Consider the following 18,648-nt stretch of genomic DNA (forward strand, 5'->3'; position numbering starts at 1 on the left):
GCGAGAAACACATCCGTGTCTCGCATGTGAAATCCAAGCTCTGGCGCCGGCACTTCAGAGCGGAACGTGCGGCTCCATGTGTTCCTATGCGACCGCACACTCCGCTCCACAGTGCCGGCGCCAGAGCTTGGATTTCACATGCGAGACACGGACGTGTTTCTCACATGTGTGATCCCGGCCTAAGGGTCTAACTGCTAAGGGCCCACATTGATCATTAGAATGGGGGGTCCCAAATTCATTGGTGTAGATGGAGCAGTTCTGAGCTCCATCTGTAAGAGTGGTTGGCTGCACATGGTCTCTACTGATAGTCACACACAAGGGTCCCTATGGTCTCCAGGATCAGTGAGGGTCTCAGCAGTCCAACTTCCCACTGATCATTTGCCATCTAGCCTCTGTTTTTGCGATAGCCCCTTTAGAAATGGAATACGTCTTCTGATGCTATTTTTTTTTTATCCTGTATTTATATACCGGTAATACAAGAATTCCACATTTTGTATAAAAAGATCCAGACCACCTAGAGCAATACCACATACACCTATCAGGAGAGTTTTGTACATGCTGTCCAATATTCCTTAGGAGAATAACGCCATTCTGTACTATTTTTTATTTTTATTTTTTCTTTGGTAGCAGACAAAGCTCAATGGCCCTAATTCATGAAGACTACTGATTCAAATGCCAGTATTAATGAGGCACATGCACTGAATTCATTTAGAAGCTCATGGCCCTTAAATTCTGCCGAATTCATTATCGGTGATGTGTGCCTCACAAGAAATGTTACTCCAACTCTGGACTGGCGTAACATTTCTGGCATAGAAAATGTCACCACTTTTGAAGAATTTGGCGGGCATATCTTCGACCTTTCCCACCCCAGCTCCAACCATTTTGGCAGAGCTGCCAGAAACGTGTGTGAAAACGCCAAATCACAAAAGTGTAAACTATTTTTTTTTGACGGTTTACTGGTCTAAGCACTTCAATCATTTGGGATCAATATATTTAGTGTTTGATGTGGATTTTGGAAAAGGTAACACTATGTGCACACGTTGCGGATTTGTGTGCCTGCCTATTTTTCCACGCAGATTCTGAAAAATCCGCACTTAAAACTCACTGCGTTTTTACCTGCGGATTTCACCTGCGTTTTTACACCTGCCCATTCCAATTATGGAACAGGTGTAAAACACTGGAATCCGCACACAGAATTGGCATGCTGCGGAAAATAAACTGCAGCGTTTCCGTGTGAAATTTTCCGCAGCATGTGCACTGCGGATTTGGTTTTCCATAGGTTTACATGGTACTGTACACTGCATGGAAAACTGCTGTAGATCCGCAGCCTAATCCGCAACGTGTGCACATACCCTTTGGCTGCCTATTGATAGCAGCGTTGATCACAGATAGGCCAGAGTCACACACAGCGAGATACAGCCGAGTCTCGCAGGTGAAAACCCAGCTCTGGCACCGACACTCCGGAGTGGAGAGTGCGGCCGCACAGCAATACATGGAGCCGCACGCTCCGCTCCGGAGTGCCGGTGCCAGAGCTTGGTTTTAACCTGCAAGGCTCGGCCATATCTCGCTACAGTGTGACTCCGGCCATATAGTTAATAAGACTCCAATCTGCAACAATTTTATTCTACCTCGCTCTGTTTCTTCTTTAGTAATTGTCTGTTTGCAAATGGGTTTTATACCGGACATAGGTATAATGGCTGTTCAGTAGTATGAAGCTTTCCAGAAAGAATATAAAGGGAATCTAGCAGCAGATTTTTGCTACCTTATCTGAGAGCAGCCTAATGTAGGCAAAGAGAAGATGAATCCAACAATGGATCACTTAGATTACTGGGTGCAGCTGTTCTGACAGTTTTTAGCATGAAGCAGAGCTGAGAAAGCTAACCCTGCCCACAGCAGAGCTAAGAAAGCTAACCCCACCCACAGTATATACAATGTCCATAGACAGGGAGGTGCTTATCACGGGAGAGTGGGTGCGTCAGACCAGCATGCATTGCTGCTGTGTCCACGCAATGATGAGCTCCTAGTGCTCAATAATTAGATGTTTGATTATATCGGCATCTCTGAAATCTGTATATTAACCCCTACGTCATTCTGTCTCAGATTATATAACAAAAACCTGCTGACGGATTTATTATTTTTTTTAAGTGTATTCCTTAACTAAACAATTGCTAGCAGCTGCTTTTTCGGTTCAAATCCAAAGCAGGAATCTTAAAGACTTAACTAAAAGAGCCACCTTGTGCAGTAATAATGCTGCATTCTGAGAAGGTGGCTCTTTTAGTTATTGGTGCTGTAAATGCAGAAATAATCCGTTTTGTAATTTGTCCGAAATACCTGTCTTCAGTCCTGGAGGCAGATCTTTACCCCCTGCTGCAGACACCTCACAGCCGTCACTCAAGTCTTGGTGCCGGGCACCGCCTCCTCAGCTCTGTTTTGAAATCTGCCAGCGCCTGCGCTCTTTTGTCTTGCCTGGGGCAGGCGCAGTGAGCGCTGCCAGTCTGTCCTCATATGCAGTCTCGCTGACTGCGCCTGTGCGGCCGCCCTGCTTGTAAATCCCAGCCCCTCAGTGTCTTATGATTTATTCACACTGCGGGGCTGGGATTCACAAGCAGGGCGGCCACACAGGCGCAGTCAGTGAGACTGCATATGAGGACAGACGGGCAGCGCTCACTGTGCCTGTGCCCCAGGCAAGACAAAAGAGCGCAGGCACCGGCAGATTTCAAAACAAACAGCGCTGAGGAGGCGCCCGGCACCAAGAAGACTTGAGTGATGGCTGTGAGGCGTCTGCAGCAGGGGGATAAAGATCTGCCTCCAGGACTGAAGACAGGTATTTCGGACAAATTACAAAACGGATTATTTCTGTATTTACAGCACCAATAACTAAATGAGCCATCTTGTCAGAATGCAGCATTACTGCTGCACAAGGTGGCTCTTTTAGTTTCAGACGCCTGGGGGGGGGGGGAGGGGGGTGACAGGTTCCCTTTAAAGGAAACAACCTCCTTCCAGTCTATAGATATATTGAGTGTGTAGATACCTGTGAAAAGATGCCCATTTATATAGTGCAGTCACCCCCAATGTATACGTCTACAAACCTGAACATGAATCCAGCTCTGGAGAATGTCTTTATTGTGTTACCAGTGTGAGAAATGGTAAAGTATCTGCTTACCAACCACAGCACATTACTCTAAATGTCTTAGAATGGTTTTCTTTAATATTAACAGGGGGATGTACTTGCACACCTCTTTGGTCTCTAATGCACCCATGCCACCTCTAACGGTATATGCTAGCATATTTATTTGGATTTATGCATCAAACTCGGTGAAATCCATGCCTGTTACCTCTCCTGATCACCTTTCCTTTTATTTTCTCTAACAGCTGCAGTTTTGTTTTTATTTCTTTGCTTATTCTTCCTTTTTGTTATGCTCAATGTGAAATTTGATTTTCTAAGCTGCACCCTCTGAATTCCTTTGCAGGTTGATGCAATAAAGGAAAAGGTGAAAGTTGATTCTTGTTTTCCGTCTTTAAACCTGGAAGACTAAGTCTAAAGAATCTGCATGCGTTTCCCTACACCACCTCATTTCTTTTACTACTACAATTACTACTTTTGCTGCTGCTGTCCTCTATTTTTTTTTTTTTTCCTTTTTCCCCTTCCAAAAAACACTCACCTAAAGCCTCTGCTGGCCTTAAGAATACCAAGACTAAAATAGTTAGAACTAGGTTATTTTTAGTGTTTTGCTACTAATCGGCTAATCTCAGGAAGACATGAGGTATTGGTTCACAGTTACTAATGTAAACCTGGTCACAAATCTGAAGGATGAGCAGCTTTTGTCATGTGCAGTAACAGCTCACACCACTAGGTGGTACATTTCCTAGGACCCCTACAACCCAAGTAAGACTTATGCTGTAGGAGTAGAGGATTGGTGCAATAAGGAATAACCTTTTACATAGAAATCTATATTTCATATACAAAGTGTCTGTTTATAGAAGTGTCCCATTTTTTTCTAACAATTTTTTTTTTATATTTGGGACTCAATATTGGTGTTTTTTAATATAGTCCATTAATTACCAGCTTTTTTTTTTTTTTTTGCATACATGTACATCCTTCAGATTTACCCTTTTTTTTCCTTAATTTAATAAATCTTAACTGTGATCCAGTTTTTGGTTTTTATTTTTTAAATACTGATTTTCTGCAGTAGCCAAAACCTAAGGCCGCAGAAGTGAATCCTCTTGTTGTGTCCAGATCTTATGGTGTCGGAGTCCAATGCCCAAGCATTATCATTTCTTGAAAATGTTCATGTATATATTTTTTTTCTAAAAAGCAGCTTGAAGATACGGTTATCATTCTGTCCTTGGGTTTATAGGCTAAAACCAATTTTTGTGCTTAAAACGTAATTGAAAGATATGTTTTTGAGGTTCTAGTTGACTAAAAATCCTTGCAATGCTTACAGGCCATTTTTCCACGTGTGGGAATGTTGTGGTGGTTCTGCAGGTGTTTGGTCCATAATCAATGGCAGTCTTCAGTGGTTGCATTGCGTTTCTATTGTTTTGGGATTTTTTTGTTTTGTTTTTATGCGTCCAGGTGCAGATTTGACGCAGTGGTTTTTTTTTTTTTAATATGCGTTTTTAAAGCTGAAACACTGGGATTTCATACTTAAAAACACTATTGCATTTTTTCCATGCAAGTTTTCAGGTTCCCCATAGTAGGGGGGACAAAAAAAAACGAGGACTGCATAGTTTTGGAAAGTCTTTAAATACACAGTGGGGATGAGTTTTCATGAAATCATTTCCACTTTGCTTGAACTGTTAAACTGTTTTCTGCACACAAAAAATGCAACTTTTCCGCTACGTGGGAACATGGCCTTATGGGTTTTTTGGCATACGATCTGACACCATAGGACCAATCCACTGGGCTCTGGAAATCTAGCAGAGGAATATCCTTCTGTGCCTGATCTGGAGAAATCTAGTGTGTGTGTTTGTGTGAAAACAAACCAGGTAATTGAACTGCAGTGGTGTTGCACTATTGGAGAGCAGCATGAGTGTGGCGGCCTTTGCCAGTGCATCGCCATGTTCCTCAGATGATCGCGCAAGCATTGCTGTTGGCTGCGTCTGTCAGGAGCCTGTATGGCAACCTCCATTTTCAGAATCCACTCCTTGCTTCAGTTCTGTTGCCGTTTCTTTTCATGCGCACATTTTACACTTGACACACACGGGGTTACATGCATGTTTCCAGAGGAGTTCTTCTTATGAGCTTTATTTTGCAATGTGCTTCTGTGGAAAAGCCTTTCATAGCGGTCCTGTGTATACGGAGCTGGAGTTTACATGGATGACACGAGGCGTGCGGGCAGAGTAGGCATAGCGGTGGCATCCCTGTAAGCGCAAACGGTTGCAATCCAACTTTTATGCCAATTACTGCCGGTGTTATATATGGACTCCTGCGCCCAACTAGCTTGTGACATGCTTTGCCGTCCAGACCCCTCTAGAAGTCATGGTGGGCTACAGGAGAGATGACCTCACTGTTTTCTATAAAGATTGTTACAATAGGTCTTTTTTAAAATAATTTTGCATGTAAGTCTCAGGGGAAAACCCGAAGAAGCTAGTAGAATATGCTGAGTAAAAGTGTAAAACTAAACCGCGAAAGCAAACGTCGGTAGTCACCGTTGTTTCATCTCTTCCCATGTATGTTTTATTGGATTGCATTACATATGGTGAGCAATATGAGGGTGTTGAAAGCTTAATTTTCATAATGTGAGGTATAAAACCCCTATTCCATAGGCCGGGGATGTGTCTGCAGTCCTAGGAGCATGTGGAAATGTTCACACCTCCGCTTGCATTGTCTGCGTAACGTGTTTTTCGGGTGTTTTGGCCATGTCGGAGCTGATCTCAGTCTGCCTTCCCGTAGTTTGGCCATGGCGGTTAAATGGCATGATTAACACCGTAACACCGTCCATCATTGCATGTGTAGAGTGCTTTGCCTGCAGAAAGAGCAGGACCACGTGCACACATTGTTTAGGTGGTGTCTTCCAGGCTGTTATGATCAGAAGTCTTCAGTTCTCCTGCTCTGACACTAGCATGTCAGGCGTCTAGGAAGACCTATTCGAAATGCCAGCGTGCCTCATCTTTCCAGACTTCCCACACGGAGGCCCCGTATATTAACCCTTAAATGGTATCTGGGCACTCTGCAGCAGTTGCCGGCTTAGCTTCATATTGTGGATCACAGAGGAGGACATGTGAGGGATGATCAGACAGAATGAAGAATGTTGGCTATAAATGGAGGTCAGGGGACGTTTTTCTACTTTTGTTTATATTCCACGTTTATTTTAACCCTTTTTCTATACCTTAATATTTGGTGTTCGCCTTTGAGTCTGGAACTAATGTGAATGACCTTGCCTGCTGAATTAAGCATTGCTTGAGTTTAGGATGTCCGTTCTTGTGACCTCAGATCGTGCATTCATACTGCTTTTTATGAGGCAGAGCAGAGATCATGAAATATGGCTATGGACCGAAGACATGAAGACCAATTGCAAGTTATAACTCTGACCATGACGTCATTGCTCCATTTTAATGTCGCTAACCAGAATGTCGCTCGTGGCCATCTCAGCCGGCCCGTTTACTCCTGCGCTAGTCGTTCTCTATAGTCTTGCTAACACAATTCATTTGTTACTCTGATGTGCATTTATTGTGACTGCTGATGACTAAATCCAGAATTTTTTTTGTCTGATGTGACTCAATTTTGCGGGTGGCATAACACATAAATTGTGTGTATATGTAGACAAATCTTTTCCTAAAAATATATCTGAATATTAAGGCTTTTCCACTTTTTTTAGTCTTTATTGTTATAGGATCTTCGGTTTATATCTTATGGCGATGTCATTGATTAATATGATTTCATATACTGTTTTAAAGGTTGACAAACTGGATGCCTCTGAATCCCTTAGAAAAGAGGAGGAACAAGCTACAGAAACACAGCCTATTGTCTATGGTAATTTCCCATTTACCCCTTCATTCCTTCACAGCATGCGGATTGCTACCCAGATGCACAGACGCATTAGTGTCGTGTGTACCCCTGTGGCTCTACTTTACTGAGCAGCAGAATAGCAAGGCCGTACTCATTGCTGAAACTGTAATTTACCAGCACGCCACCCATATAATGGAATACCCGTTGGATGAAAGTCTCTTCCCATTGGAACACATGAATACTCGGTCAAGTTAAGCTCATGTGTACCAGAAAGTGTTGAGATGGTCGTCAGCCGAATTAATGTTCCCTTGACTGCTATCTAGTGTGTATGGTCAGCATTATACTCATTAGGGGGAAGATGCTATCAGAAAATGGTCTATTTTTTATGTCATGTTTTTGTCTTAAAGGCAATCAGCAGGTTTTTGCTATTTATTCTCAGTGCAGCATAATATAGGGGACAGTGATGATGTCTGTAAAGCGCTGTGGAATTAATGGCGCTGTTTAGGTGATTAAACTAATAAGTGGTCATGATTAGTGATGAGCAAACATGCTGGGATATGGCGTTATCTGAGCATGCTCTGGTACTGCCCGAGTGATTTGGTGTGCTTAAATAATGTTCAAGTCCCCGTGGCTGTATGTCTCAGGGATTACCTAACAAACATGCAATTGCCGCTGTCAAACAGCCACGAGACCTGGAGCCGTAGGGACTCAAACATATTTAAAGAGCATGCTGAAGTCACTCGGTTAGCACCCGAGCATGCTCAGATACCACCTTATCCAAGCACATTTGCTCATCGCTAGCCAGGGATGTGTCACTTGCTGGGCTGTGTTGTAGTTTCAATACAATCAGTGTTTTATCAGCAGGAGGCTGTCACTGGCTGACTAGGTCTTGAGTGCAATGCAGTCAGGCTAATCTTTGTAAACCCGTCTACACTCCTGATTAGCAGCTTGCTGACAGTACAACAGGAAACTGCCAGTCAGTGGTGTGAGCATGGTTATACACAGCTTGGCATTCTGAGCACTGCTAAATCTACAACAGAGAAAACAGGGACTCTATCAAAAGTACAACAACCAGTCCAGTAAGTGATACATTGTTTGCTCTTTCCCTTTATTATGTTGCTCTCGGATTACGTAGCAAAAACTTGCTGACAGATTCCCTTTTGAATGTATATAGGGAATTTGTCAACTGCTTAATTCTGCCTAAACTAGAAAGAGTGGGAGAAACCAAACACAATAGGGTCTTGTCTGGTGGAGAAATTGGTCTAGGAATTGCTCCCCATAGGGTACCGTCACACAGTGGCATTATGATCGCTACAACGGCACAATCCGTGACGCTCCAGCATCGTAACAATATCGCTCCAGCGTCGTAGACTGCTGTCACACTTTGCAATCTACAACGCTGGAGCGATAATTTCATGACGTACGTGCGATGTAGAAGCCGTTGGTTACTATGCGCACATCGTATACAATATCGTGCACACCTTTGTTACACCATGCGATCATGCCGCCACAGCGGGACACTAGACGACGAAAGAAAGTTTCAAACGATCTGCTACGACGTACGATTCTCAGCGGGGTTCCTGATCGCAGTAGCGTGTCAGGCACTGCGAGATCGCTGGAACGTCACGGATATATCGCTGGAACGTCACAAATCGTGCCGTCGTAGCGATCAAAATGCCACTGTGTGACGGTACCCTAACCCTCAGCTGAGGAATGGAGATGTGACAGCTGCTACAGTATGCTCAGGTCGGGAAATCCCGCTGTGTAGAACAATTGGTGGATAGGAGGAGTAGTCTGTGCTAGATTCACGAAATCTAGAAGATGTGATGAGCGATTAGCTCATGTCTTTTAAAGCTGAGTCCACTTCTAGTTCACAATGTGGTTTCTCCTGATGAAGAAGTAAATTATTGCGGATACATTTTTGGATGTGTTTTGTTTGTGTTTTTTTCCCCTTTTGGTTTGAGATGACTTACGATGTTACTTTTTTCTTTCTAGGTCAGCCCCAGTTGATGCTGACGGCAGGACCCAGTGTTCCAGTACCTCCACAAGCAGCATTTGGCTATGGCTATACTGCACCTGCCTATGGGCAGCCCCAACCAGGATTTGGATATAGCATGTAAAAGAAATGGGTTTGAATCTCTGAACCTGGGCTATTTTCTTACTGAAACTCCACCGTCCCTCTTCCGCCTACTGTCCCATAGCAGGGAAAAGCTGCAGAAATTGGCATATTCCTTAATCCTTTTTTCATGAAGGACAATTTATTTTTTACAGTGTATTTGGATCACACTTCCCTTAATTATTTTTCTTCACATTCCATAATCTACAAAATTACAATCTTGTATGTTAGTTGCTTTCCTTTAAGCAGGCTTTTTTTTATCTTGGCTTTGTGGTTTGTTTGGTTTTTTTTTTGTTTGTTTGTTTTTTCTCTACCCCACCTCTCTCTTTTTTTTTTTTTTTTGTTTTGTTTCTGAGAGTTTCTTGTAACACTTTCAGTAGTTGGGGCTCCATGTGGTGCAGCAGCTTCAGCTGTTAGAGAAGTTAATACAACTCTCAACCCCTTACAGGACCTGCAATACATGACCTAAAACTAAAAAAATAAAGTTGTAGAGACACTGTCCGGTAGCCAAGGGGTTAACAATGCTAACAGTCTGTTGTGAAGAATCTGATTTGCACTCTTAGTGTTAGAAAAGTTAATATTGACTCTCAGAATTGATGTATGTAAGCAGCTTATGTACGGTCTTATCTAAATGCATATAAATCTACTTGTATATTCTGAAGAAAAAAAAAAAAAAGAAAATGTTTCTATTTCCACATGCAAGACTGCCGATGACAAAAGAACACTAATCTACATATTCTATACCACTTTTGTTGTGTGACTCGATTAATTTTAGCAACATACAAGACAACTCTGCGTAAAAGAGGAAAAAACCAAACCCCATCCATGGCGTAAGGGAATATTCAGTTGCGCATATAGATAATGCTAGTGTGTGTCGCTCACTCCATGATGAACAGATGGCCCTCTGTCGTGCTGTATCCTGTGCTTTTTTTGTGGGACCATTTCATTCAGGAACAAAGAAGGCACCATATTTCCAGTCCGTGTACCCTTCTGCTCCCCAGGTTTGTGTATGTTGGATATTGTGGTGTTCTTAGGTCACTGTTTTGAGTGTACAGAGGAGAGACTTTAAGCAACAACAACTATAAATGCTGTTCGGTTTTGTTTGTGCAATTTGAGATGACAGATTTAAAAGAAAATAAATAAAAAAATAAATGAAATAAAAATACTGAACTGTGGACATATTATACAAAACAAGTTTTGATTTTTTTTTTTTTCTTTCTCCACGCACTTTTTCTGTACTCGCAAGAGTCTGGTTCTGCCCGCGACTAAAACCTTTTAAAAATGGAATGAAATTCTTTGTAGCCTAATAAATGAATACAGCAGTTTTCACAATGTTTTCAACCTCACATTGGTTTGACACTTAAGCCCCCCATCTACTAAATAATTGTCTAAGGGTCACTTCCGTCTTTCTGTCTGTCCTTCTGTCTGTCACAGACACTGCCTCTGGTCACGGCCTCTGTCTGGCATGGAAATCCAAGTTGCTGATTGGTCGTGGCTGTTTTGCCGCGACCAATCAGCGACGGGCACAGTCTGGCGGCAACATGGCCGCTCCTTCCTCCCTGCAGTCAGTGCCCCCTCCATACTCCATTACCCCTCCCCCCCCCCCCCCCTCCCAGTCAGCGCTCACACAGGGTTAATGGCAGCGTTAACCGACCGCTCTATGCCGCAGTGTAACGCGCTCGGTTAATGCTGCTATTAACCCTGTGTGACCAACGTTTTACTATTGATGCTGCCTGTGCAGCATCAATAGTAAAAAGATCTAATGCTAAAAAAAAAATTAAAAATCGTTATATACTCACCGTTTGTCGGCCCCTCGGATCCACAACAGGCCTTTACCGCTCGCAACTCTCAGGTAACCGGTCCGTGCTGCGATCTCGTGAGATGATGACGTAGCGCAAGACCGCTACGTCGTCATCTCGCGATACCGCAATGCACTCTTCAGACCGGAGCGCATGAGGACTCGGCATCGGTAACCGCTTCGCTTGGATCCGGGGGCTCCGGAAGGTGAGTATATAATTATTTTTTATTTTAATTCTTTTTTTTAACAGGGATATGATGCCCACATTGCTATGTACTACGCGAGCTGTGCAATGTACTACGCGGCCATGCATATTCTAATCTAGAATACCCGATGCGTTAGAATTGGCCCACCATCTAGTACACAATAGATAGCTGTTGTCTGATAACTCGGCGGACCTCTGTCTCTCAGACTCCCGCGCACACAGGAGCACCCTGCTCATTATAATAATCTTTATTTTTTTATAAAAATCTTTATTTTTATATAGCGCTAACATGTTCCGCAGCGCTTTACAGCTTTGCACACATTATCATCGCTGTCCCTGTTAGGGAATTTAACCCCTTCCCGACCCATGACGCCACGTAGGCGTCATGAAAGTCGGTGCCAATCCGACCCATGACGCCTATGTGGCGTCATGGAAAGATCGCGTCCCTGCAGATCGGGTGAAAGGGTTAACTCCCATTTCACCCGATCTGCAGGGACAGGGGGAGTGGTAGTTTAGCCCAGGGGGGGTGGCTTCACCCCCTCGTGGCTACGATCGCATCGCTCTGATTGGCTGTTGAAAGTGAAACTGCCAATCAGAGCGATTTGTAATATTTCACCTATTATAACGGGTGAAATATTACAATCCAGCCATGGCCGATGCTGCAATATCATCGGCCATGGCTGGAAATACTAATGTGCCCCCACCCCACCCCACCGATCGCCCCCCCCCCCGGGCACCCGATCTGGCCGGTACACTGCTCCGGCTCCCCTCCGTCCAGTGCTCCGCTCTCCCCGTGCTCTTGTCCGCTCCCCCCGTGCTCCAATCACCCCCCCGTGCTCCAATCACCCCCCCCTGCACTCCGATCCACCCCCCCCTGCACTCCGATCCACCCCCCCTGCACTCCGATCCACCCCCCGTGCTCCGTTACAGCCCCCCGTGCTCCGTTACAGCCCCCCGTGCTCCGTTACAGCCCCCCGTGCTCCGTTACAGCCCCCCGTGCTCCGTTACAGCCCCCCGTGCTCCGTTACAGCCCCCCGTGCTCCGTTACAGCCCCCCGTGCTCCGTTACAGCCCCCCGTGCTCCGTTACAGCCCCCCGTGCTCCGTTACAGCCCCCCGTGCTCCGTTACAGCCCCCCGTGCTCCGTTACAGCCCCCCGTGCTCCGTTCCACGCCTGCCGCGCTCCGATTCCCCCCCCCCCCCCCCCCGTGCTCCGATTCCCCCCCTCCACCCCCACCCTATCATACTTACCGATCCTGCCGGAGTCCCGTCCGTCTTCTCCCTGTGCGCCGCCATCTTCCAAAATGGCTGGCGCATGCGCAGTGCGCCCGCCGGCAGATTCGTTCCTAAGTGCATTTTGATCACTGAGATAGATTATATCTCAGTGATCAAAATAAAAAAAATAATAAATGACCCCCCCCCCCCTTTGTCACCCCCATAGGTAGGGACAATAAAAAAATAGACATTTTTTTTTCCACTAATGTTAGGGTTAGGGCTAGGGTTAGGGTTTCGGTATGTGCACACGTATTCTGGTCCTCTGCGGATTTTTCCGCTGCGGATTTGATAAATCCGCAGTGCTAAACCGCTGCGGATTTATGGCGGATTTACCGCGTTTTTTTCTGCGCATTTCACTGCGGTTTTACAATTGCGATTTTCTATTGGAGCAGTTGTAAAACTGCTGCGGAATCCGCACAAAGAAGTGACATGCTGCGGAATGTACACCGCTGCGTTTCCGTGCAGTTTTTCCGCAGCATGTGTGCAGCGATTTTTGTTTCCCGTAGGTTTACATTGAACTGTAAACTCATGGGAAACTGCTGCGGATCCGCAGCGTGTGCACATACCTTTAGAATTAGGCTATGTGCACACGGTGCGGATTTGGCTGCGGATTGGCCGCTGCGGATTCGCAGCAGTGTTCCATCAGGTTTACAGTACCATGTAAACATATGAAAAAACAAATCCGCTGTGCCCATGGTGCGGAAAATACCGCGCGGAAACGCTGCGTTGTATTTTCCGCAGCATGTCAATTCTTTGTGCGGATTCCGCAGCGTTTTACACCTGTTCCTCAATAGGAATCCGCAGGTGAAATCCGCACAAAAAACACTGGAAATCCGCGGAAAATCCGCAGGTAAAACACAGTGCCTTTTACTCGCGGATTTTTCAAAAATGGTGCGGAAATATCTCACACGAATCCGCAACGTGGGCACATAGCCTTAGGGCTAGGGTTGGAATTAGGGTTGTGGTTAGGGTTGTGATTAGGGTTAGGGGTGTGTTGTGATTAGGGTTATGGCTACAGTTGGGATTAGGGTTGGAGGTAGAATTGAGGGGTTACCACTGTTTAGGCACATCAGGGGTCTCCAAACGCAACATGGCACCACCATTGATTCCAGCCAATCTCGTATTCAAAAAGTCAAATGGTGCTCCCTCACTTCCGAGCCCCGACGTGTGCCCAAACAGTGGTTTACCCCCACATATGGGGTATCGGCATACTCAGGACAAACTGCGCAACAATTACTGGGGTCCAATTTCTCCTGTTACCCTTGTGAATCTAAAAAAATGCTTGCTAAAACATCATTTTTGAGGAAAGAAAAATGATTTTTTATTTTCACGGCTCTGCGTTGTAAACGTCTGTGAAGCACTTGGGGGTTCAAAGTGCTCACCACATATCTAAGTAAGTTCCTTGGGGGGTCTAGTTTCTAAAATGGGGTTACTTGTGGGGGGTTTCTACTGTTTAGGCACACCAGGGGCTCTGCAAACGCAATGTGACGCCCGCAGACCATTCCATCAAAGTCTGCATTTCAAAAGTCACTACTTCCCTTCTGAGCCCCGACGTGTGCCCAAACAGTGGTTTACCCCCACACATGGGGTATCAGCGTACTCAGGAGAAACTGGACAACAACTTTTGGGGTCCAATTTCTCCTGTAACCCTTGGGAAAATAAAAAAATTCTGGGCTAAATAATTATTTTTGAGGAAAGAAAACATATTTATTATTTTCACGGCTCTGCATTATAAACTTCTGTGAAGCACTTGGGGGTTCAAAGTGCTCACCACACATCTAGATAAGTTCCTTTCGGGGTCTAGTTTCCAAAATGGTGTCACTTGTGGGGGGTTTCTACTGTTTAGGCACATCAGGGGCTCTGCAAACGCAACGTGACGCCCGCAGAACATTCCATCAAAGTCTGCATTTCAAAACGTCACTACTTCAATTCCGAGCCCCGGCATGTGCCCAAACAGTAGTTTACCCCCACACATGGGGTATCACCGTACTCAGGAGAAACTGGACAACAAATATTGGGGTCAAATTTCTCCTGTTACCCTTGGGAAAATTAAAAAATTCTGGGCTAAATATTTTTGAGGAAAGAAAACGTATTTATTATTTTCACGGCTCTGCGTTATAAACTTCTGTGAAGCACTTGGGGGTTCAAAGTCCTCACCACACATCTAGATTAGTTCCTTTGGGGGTCTAGTTTCCAAAATGGGGTCATTTCTGGGGGATCTCCTATGTTTAGGCACACAGGGGCTCTCCAAACGTGACATGGTGTCCGCTAATGATTGGAGCTAATTTTCCATTTAAAAAGCCAAATGGCGTGCCATCCCTTCCGAGCCCTGCCGTGCGCCCAAACAGTGGTTTACCCCCACATATGGGGTATCAGCGTACTCAGGACAAACTGGACAACAATATTTGGGGTCCAATTTCTCCTATTATCCTTGGCAAAATAGGAAATTCCAGGCTAAAAAAATCATTTTTGAGGAAAGAAAAATTATTTTTTATCTTCATGGCTCTGCGTTATAAACTTCTGTGAAGCACCTGGGGGTTTAAAGTGCTCAATATGCATCTAGATAAGTTCCTTGAGGGGTCTAGTTTCCAAAATGGGGTCACTTGTGGGGGAGCTCCAATGTTTAGGCACACAGGGGCTCTCCAAACGCGACATGGTGTCCGCTAACAATTGGAGCTAATTTTCCATTCAAAAAGTCAAATGGCGCGCCTTCCCTTCCGAGCCCTGCCGAGTGCCCAAACAGTGGTTTACCCCCACATATGAGGTATCAGCGTACTCGGGAGAAATTGCCCAACAAATTTTATGATCCATTTTATCCTACTGCCCATGTGAAAATGAAAAAATTGAGGCGAAAAGAATTTTTTTGTGAAAAAAAAGTACTTTTTCATTTTTACAGATCAATTTGTGAAGCACCTGAGGGTTTAAAGTGCTCACTAGGCATCTAAATAAGTTCCTTGGGGGGGTCTAGTTTCCAAAATGGGGTCACTTGTGGGGGAGCGCCAATGTTTAGGCACACAGGAGCTATCCAAACGCGACATGGTGTCCGCTAACGATGGAAATAATTTTTCATTCAAAAAGTCAAATGGCGCTCCTTCCCTTCCGAGCCTTACCATGTGCCCAAACAGTGGTTTACCCCCACATGTGAGGTATTGGTGTACTCAGGAGAAATTGCCCAACACATTTTAGGATCCATTTTATCCTGTTGCCCATGTGAAAATGAAAAAATTGAGGCTAAAATAATTTTTTTGTGAAAAAAAAGTACACTTTAATTTTTACGGATCAATTTGTGGAGCACCTGGGGGTTCAAAGTGCTCACTATGCATCTAGATAAGTTCCTTGGGGCGTCTAGTTTCCAAAATGGGGTCACTTGTGGGGGAGCTCCAATTTTTAGGCACACGGGGGCTCTCCAAACGTGACATGGTGTCCGCTAAAGAGTGGAGCCAATTTTTTATTCAAAAAGTCAAATGGCGCTCCTTCCCTTCCAAGCCCTGCCGTGCGCCCAAACAGTGGTTTACCCCCACATATGAGGTATCAGCGTACTCAGGACAAATTGGACAACAACTATCGTGGTTCAGTTTCTCCTTTTACCATTGGGAAAATAAAAAAATTGTTGCTAAAAGATAATTTTTGTGACTAAAAAGTTAAATGTTAATTTTTTCCTTCCATGTTGCTTCTGCTGCTGTGAAGCACCTGAAGAGTTAATAAACTTCTTGAATGTGGTTTTGAGTACCTTGAGGGGTGCAGTTTTTAGAATGGTGTCACTTTTGGGTATTTTCAGCCATATAGACCCCTCAAACTGACTTCAAATGTGAGGTGATCCCTAAAAAAAATGGTTTTGTAAATTTCGTTGTAAAAATGACAAATCGCTGGTCAAATTTTAACCCTTATAATTTCCTAACAAAAAAAAATTTTGTTTCCAAAATTGTGCTGATGTAAAGTAAACATGTGGGAAATGTTATTTATTAACTATTTTGTGTCACATATCTCTCTGGTTTAACAGAATAAAAATTAAAAATGTGAAAATTGCGAAATTTTCAAAATTTTCGCCAAATTTCCGTTTTTATCACAAATAAACGCAGAATTTATTGACCTAAATTACCACTAACATGAAGCCCAATATGTCACGAAAAAACAATTTCAGAACCGCTAGGATCCGTTGAAGCGTTCCTGAGTTATTACCTCATAAAGGGTCACTGGTCAGAATTGCAAAAAACGGCAAGGTCTTTAAGGTCAAAATAGGCTGGGTCATGAAGGGGTTAACAGTTGTGAGCCCCATCAGTATGTCTTTGGAATGTGGGAGGAAACCGGAGGAAACACACGCAAACACACATACATACAAACTCTTTGCAGATGTTGTCCTTAGTGTGGTTTGAACCCAGGACTCAGCGCTGCAAGGCTGCTGTGCTATCCAGTGCGCCACCGTGCTGCTCATTCAAATGTTAACACAATGATCGGGGGCATTCTAGAGCCTTCTCTTCCCTGACATCTTGTTAGGTGAGAGCTGGAGGCCCACATACATATTAGACTGTTGGTCAATCCTGATGCTTTCAGTCAATGTTTGTCTAATGTGTATAATGGCCTTTAATGTCCTGTATAGCTCACTTTTCAGAGGTCAGGTTTTTTGGGTTTTTTTTATACCCAGGTATCTGAGATATTGGCTGCTTAATTATTTTATTTTTTAAATGGTTCAGTTTGCAGCGATTTTAGATCCTTTTGTGGGTTTGTTCACAGTTGTTTGAGTTCTAGTATGATTAACAGAACAGTGAAACAGAATATCCAGACTCCATATCAGTGGGACCCTTCTGTCAGAATTCAAGTCCAAAACTGATCTGTTGTACTGGATTCAATTTCCATTACTTTTTTGTATGAACAAAGGAACGTCCAAACACAAGTGTGAACATAGCCTTAAGGTACCTTCACACTGAGCGACTTTAGAATGATAGTGATCCGTGACGTTGCAGCGTCCTGGATAGCGATATCGTTGTGTTTGACATGCAGCAGCGATCAGGATCCTGCTGTGACATCGCTGGTCGGAGCTAGAAGGCCAGAACTTTATTTCGTCGCTGGATCACCCGCTGACATCGCTGAATCGGCATTCAGCGATGTCTTCACTTGTAACCAGGGTAAACATCGGGTTACTAAGCGCAGGGCCGCGCTTAGTAACCCGATATTTACCCTGGTCTCCTATAACAAACACTACATACTTACTTTCCGGTGTCTGTCGCATCCCTCGCAGTCAGCTTCCCGCACTGTCCCGCGGTGACGTCACTGCTGTGCTCTGCTTTACGGCCGGCCGGCGCTCACAATCAGTGTGGGAAGCTGACTGCGAGGGACGCGACAGACACCGGAATGTAAGTATGTAGTGTTTGTTTGTTTTTAGGTAACCAGGGTAAATATCGGGTTACTAAGCGCGGCCCTGCGCTTAGTAACCCGATGTTTACCCTGGTTACCCGGGGACCTCGGCATCGTTGGTCGCTGGAGAGCTGTCTGTGTGACAGTTCTACAGCGACGCTGCAGCGATCGGCAGCGTCGCTTAATGTGACGGTACCCTTAGTCTCCATCTTTCACCTCTCTCATGTTCTTTAGACAATTAGGACTGATTGACTTCTACCAATCCATATGTGATTATTAAACACTGATGCATCCAAAGTGGAGTTGAAAAGTCTGGAATAAGTAATTTCACCAAGTGACTGCACGCCTTTTTCAGATTGAAGCTGCATTCACACCCAGCAGATTTGCATGCGGCCAAAAAAGACACCATGGCTCAGCTGTCAGTATTGCAGTATAGAGTGTGTAAGCGATCAGACATCCATTGCAAGTCCCCTAAAGAGGCTAACAAAAAACCTGAGCACCACCTTTCATTAAAAACAACACGTATTTGGTATCACCTAGTTCATAAGCTTGATCTATCAAAAGGTAAAACAAATATACCCAATCAATAAACACAGTAATGAGAAGAACCTACACTCTAAAATTGCAGGGTGTTTTTAGTCACCATATCTCCCTATAAAAATACAATACAAAGCTATCAAAACATCAGAACTGCTCCAAAATGTATATAAAAAAAAAATGGCAGTTTGTCACACGAAAAAAAAAAAAAACACAAGCCCTTACAGCTCGAATGATGAGGAAAAGTAAATATTTTACAGGTCTATAGAAATGGTGACAAGTATTTTTTTTTTTTTTTGCAAACTTCTGAAACTTTTTTCACCACTTACAAAACAAACAAAAAAAAGAGAAATACTGTATATTTAGATCACTATATTCTTACTGACATGTAGAAGCTGGGTTCTAGGCCACTTTT

At 44.2% G+C, this 18,648-nt stretch overlaps 1 protein-coding gene across 3 annotated transcripts in view; it reads left to right on the forward strand.

Annotated features, from left to right (window-relative positions):
- CLTC (clathrin heavy chain) overlaps positions 1-10,262 on the forward strand; it is an 84,685-nt gene extending 74,423 nt beyond the window's left edge. For all 3 annotated transcript variants that reach the window (XM_069757187.1, XM_069757184.1, XM_069757186.1), the window contains 2 exons: positions 6,901-6,976; positions 8,948-10,262. In XM_069757187.1, the coding sequence (XP_069613288.1) occupies positions 6,901-6,976; positions 8,948-9,072 (201 nt within the window). In that variant the 3' untranslated portion in view covers positions 9,073-10,262. The remainder of the gene's footprint in view (positions 1-6,900; positions 6,977-8,947) is intronic.
- The last annotated feature ends 8,386 nt before the right edge of the window (positions 10,263-18,648 follow it).

The sequence above is a fragment of the Ranitomeya imitator genome, chromosome 3 (genome assembly GCF_032444005.1).
Source record: "Ranitomeya imitator isolate aRanImi1 chromosome 3, aRanImi1.pri, whole genome shotgun sequence".
In the NCBI taxonomy this organism is placed as follows: Eukaryota; Metazoa; Chordata; class Amphibia; order Anura; family Dendrobatidae; genus Ranitomeya; species Ranitomeya imitator.